At 38.0% G+C, this 4,564-nt stretch overlaps 1 protein-coding gene across 1 annotated transcript in view; it reads left to right on the plus strand.

Moving 5' to 3' along the window:
• Nucleotides 1-1,181: 1,181 nt before the first annotated feature.
• Nucleotides 1,182-4,564, plus strand: part of LOC103212402 (cyclic nucleotide-binding domain-containing protein 1-like) — a gene marked incomplete at its 3' end in the record, with an annotated part of 345,086 nt that continues 341,703 nt past the window's right edge. Inside the window, exon 1 of the mRNA XM_007958387.1 lies at nt 1,182-1,269. Coding sequence (XP_007956578.1) covers nt 1,182-1,269 — 88 coding nt within the window. The remainder of the gene's footprint in view (nt 1,270-4,564) is intronic.

Consider the following 4,564-nt stretch of genomic DNA (forward strand, 5'->3'; position numbering starts at 1 on the left):
GGGTTTGAACCGCCAGCCTTCTGGTGAGCAGTCAAGTACCTTAGGCACTATGCTACCAGAGCTCCCTCTTTGAGTTTTAGATGTTAAAATAGGAGGAAAGTTGTTTTGGGGTAGCCTACTGATTAAAGTTAGGTTGGCATAGATAGAATGGCCAAGGTACCATTCTGAGAAGGGAGCCATGCTGGTGAAAGTAGTTGGCTAGTAATAAAAGAAACATAAGACAAAGAGCTTTGATGAGACTTAACAAATTTGAGCCTACATGTGAATATAGAGCTAAAAACTGTGAGAAGAAAATATAGTCATTGGAGCTGAAATAAGTTAATTGTACAGATGAAATTTAATTAATATGAACTGTTCCAAGATAAATATATTTTGTCATTTTTTAAAATAACTGAAGTTTTAAGTTCTAGTTATTAATGTTTTCCAGAAGTTAATCAAAGAATGGTTAGCACTCTACTAGTTAGCTACTGGCATCAGACTTTCACAGTCCTTTTGTGCCTGATCCATTGCAGTTATGACACCAGGAATATATTTTAAATATCTTAAAAAATGATACACAGAATCACAATATTAGGACTTTAAACTTCAGTCAAACTAGACTTAATTAGTGTGAAGCAATAGGAAATAACCCAAAACATATTCCACACTCCAGCAGAGTATGGTCAAATATAAACAGGGATAAGTTTATTGGTGTATATAATTAGAAAGGATATTCTACTCACTAGATGTAGCCAACAAGTGAAATATAAATATCATTTTATGCTGCTGCTGCTACAGAAACGGTCTCTGAAACCCAATGCAAATATTTAGTTGGCAGGAAAAGGCTCTGGAATATGGAAGATTAATAAAATGAATTCTTCTTTCATATAACTTAGACTTATATTTGCTGTTGATTCTATTATATCTGCCTTGTAGATTATGATTTCCTTTTTTTCTTGTGTTACTCACTGTAGCTTATAAAGTCACACTTATTACTGCCACTGAACTAGGACATAAGCTTTTCTGGTCTAGATTTCATCATTGGAAATGCCACATACACATTGTTTAAGAACTCTGAATATGGGTTCTGTGGGTCTCTACCTATCAGAGAGTACCTTGAAGGTTCTGCTTTATGATGCTTAGAGAAGAGTGCTCAGTTGTCTCTTCAGTAGTCTCTGATCAGCTGCTCTTGAACAATCAAGATGCCTCTGTCTCCTCTTCCAGCAGCCCTCCTGTCTCACATGATAAGTGTTAGCAATGTGCCTCCTCCTCCAATTCACAATATACCAAGTGAGTGGGGAATGTCTTATGGGTCTCATTCATCTGTTACTGTTTTCAGTAGTACTTATCACAGACATAAGAAAATGGGATATTTTAGGGTTGGATTGGATATTGTGACTCTTATTGACAATATAGGAATGGAAAGAACATTGATATGTAAATCCTGCTTTGTTTATTTAGACGCCATAACTCTCATAATTCTCTAGATCTCAAGTATTTTTTTCTTTGTAAATTGATGATGTTTATGAATGATTTGAACTTTAACTATGTTGAAATACTTTTAAAGAAGAGGAAAAAACAGAGGCTCACAGAAGTCACCTAGATTACCACAGCCTAGGCCCTTGGTTTCTGAAGGTTTACTAGTCCTTACCCTAAAGCGAATGGGAGAAATGATGAATTAAAAGAGCTGTACAGAAGATTTCAAAAAATATCATAAAAGGACAAAACAAAGTGTGATAATGAGATGTGCAAAGACCTGGAGTTGGAAAATCAAAGGGGGAAGAACTCAGTTGACATTTCTCAAGCAGAAAGAACTGAAGAAAAAATTTAAGCCTTGAGTTGCAATATTGAAGGATTCTGTGGGCAAAATATTAAATGATGCAGGAAGCATCAAAAGAAGATGGAAGGAATAAACAGAGTCACTGTACCAAAAACAATTGGTGGACATTCAATCATTTCAAGAGATGGTATGTGTACTAGTTATGTTTGTGTGTCAACTTGGCTGGACCTGGCTGAGTGGCTGGGCAGCTGGTGGTAGTTATGCCCCATGATGAGACTGGCAATCAGCTCCATGGTGGAATCTACCAGAAGCAGCTGAGTAGCTGCCTTTGGGATGTGGTCTGCTTTCTGTATATAAGGAGAAGCCTTGGGAATGGTCTCTAGCCTATGGCACGCTTGGACCCTGCATGTAGCCATGTCATTGCTCAGCAGCCTGCCATGCTCTGCCAACCTTGGGACTTACAATGGACTTAAGTTAATGGCCTGCTGTGTGGTTTGGTAATATCGAGAATGTGCCATTTTATTTGTCAACCTTGGGCTTCTTAGCCTCAGCAACCAGCAGCTGTCTGAGTGAAGAGATGCTTCTGGCTTCAGTGGGCCAAGAGCTGGTGGCAGAGCTGAAGCTAAAGGCTGAGGGGCTTTCACCCAGCCCCTAGAGCTTGGCACTTTGAACTTGGACTTAAAGCCTCCAAATTATAAGAATAAACTCCTGTTTGTTAAGGCCATCCCATTTGTGGTATATCCTTGTCAGAGTAGCACTAGGTAACCAGAGCAGTATGTGACCAAGAATCAATGGTACTTAAAGAAAGAGTCCAAGCTACACTGAAATAATTGGAGAAAAGTAAGGCTGCAAGAATTGAGAGAATACCCACTGAGGTGTTTCAAAAATGAATACAGAGTTGGAGGTGCTCACACCTTAATGCCAAGAAATTTGGAAGACAGCTACCTGGCCACCTGACTGGACAAGATTAATGTTTATGCCTATTCCAAAAAATGGTGATCCAACAGAATGCAGAAATCATTGAACCATATTATTAATATCACATGCAAGTAAAATTTTGCTGAAGATATTTCAAAATGGTTGTAACAGTACATTGACAGGGAACTGCCAGAAATTCAAGCTGGATTCAGAAGAGGATGTGGAACAAGGGATATCTTTGTTGATGCCAGATGGATCTTGGCTGAAAGCATAGAATACCAGAAAGATGTTTCCCCATGTTTCATTGACTGTGCAAAGGCATCTAGCTGTGTGCATAGCAAATTATGGATAATATTGTGAAGAATGGGAATTTTAGAACACTTAATTTTGCTCGTAAAGGACATGTACATAGATGAGGAGATAGTCATTCAAACAGAATAAAGGCATATTGCATGAAAAGGAGCTCTGGTGGCATAATGCCTAAGGCATTTGACTGCTAATCAGAAGGCTGGCGGTTCAAACCCACCAGCCACTCCTTGGAAGGAAGGTTGGGCAATTTACTTCCATAGTGATACCACCTGGGAAACCCAAGGAAGGGTCGCTATAAGTCGGATCTGACTCGATAGCAGTGCACTGTACTCTGTTTTGTGTGTGGTTTAAAATCAGGAAAGGTATGCATCAGTGTTGTATCCTTTCACCATACTTATGCACTCTGTATGATGAGCAAATAACTCAAGAAGCTGGATTATATGAAGAAGAATGTGATATCAGAATTGAAGGAAGACTTGTTAACAGCCTGTAATACACAGATGACACAACCTTGCTTGCTGAAATTGAAAAAGACTTGAAGCACTTAAGATCAAAGCACTTAAGCACTTAACATCAAAGACTACAGCTTTGAGTATGGATTACATGTCAACATAAAGAAAACACAAATCCTCAGAACTGGACCAATAAACAACATCATGATAAATGGGGAAATGATTAATGTCAAGAATTTCATTTTACTTGGATCCACAATCAACATACATAGAAGCAGCAGTCAAGACATCAACGAAGTATTGTACTGGGAAATTTTGCTGCAAAAGACCTCTTTAAAGTGTCAAAGATCAAAGATTTCACTTTTGAAGGCTAAGGTGTGCCTTACCCAAGCCATGGTATTTCAATATCATCATATGCACATGGAAAGCTGAATAATAGATATGATGCATTTAAGTTGTGATATTTTTAAAGAATATTGAAAATACCATGGATTGCCAGAAGAATGAACAAATCTGTCTTAAAAGAAGTTCAAGTGAAATGCTCTTTAGAAGCAGGAATGGCCAGACTTCGTCTCTCATACTTTGGTCAAGTTTTCAGAAGGGACCAGACTCTGAAGAAGGATGTCATGCTTGGTAAAAGTAGAAGGTCATAAAAAAGAGGAAGACCTTCAATGATATGGATTGACACAGTGGCTACAAGTTGGGCTCAAGCAACAATTGTAAAAATGACACAGGACTGGGCAGTTCTTCCTTCTACTGTACATAGGGTTGTTATGAGTTGGAACTGACTTGACAGTAACTAACAATAACAATGCTGATCAATAATATGTAATAGTCTCAATGGTAGTTGAGATTAAAAAACAAAAAACTTTAGATTACAAAGTTAATACTCTTGACCCTTTCAACTTCGGTAAAAACACTTACTATTAACTTGATATTCATTGTATAGATTTATGGCATTCATTTGAAGAAGGTTATCAGTCCATTTTTTTTACCTTCCTGTGAAAGTTAACTCATACACACACACACACACACACACATACCAAAGCCAAACTCACTGTCATGGAGTTGATTCTGACTCATAGTGACTCTCATTTGGTTTCCAAGGCAGTAAATCTTTATGGAA

The sequence above is a fragment of the Orycteropus afer genome, unplaced genomic scaffold (assembly GCF_000298275.1).
Source record: "Orycteropus afer afer isolate SDZICR_OR568_19922 unplaced genomic scaffold, OryAfe1.0 scaffold00951, whole genome shotgun sequence".
NCBI classification, from domain to species: domain Eukaryota; kingdom Metazoa; phylum Chordata; class Mammalia; order Tubulidentata; family Orycteropodidae; genus Orycteropus; species Orycteropus afer.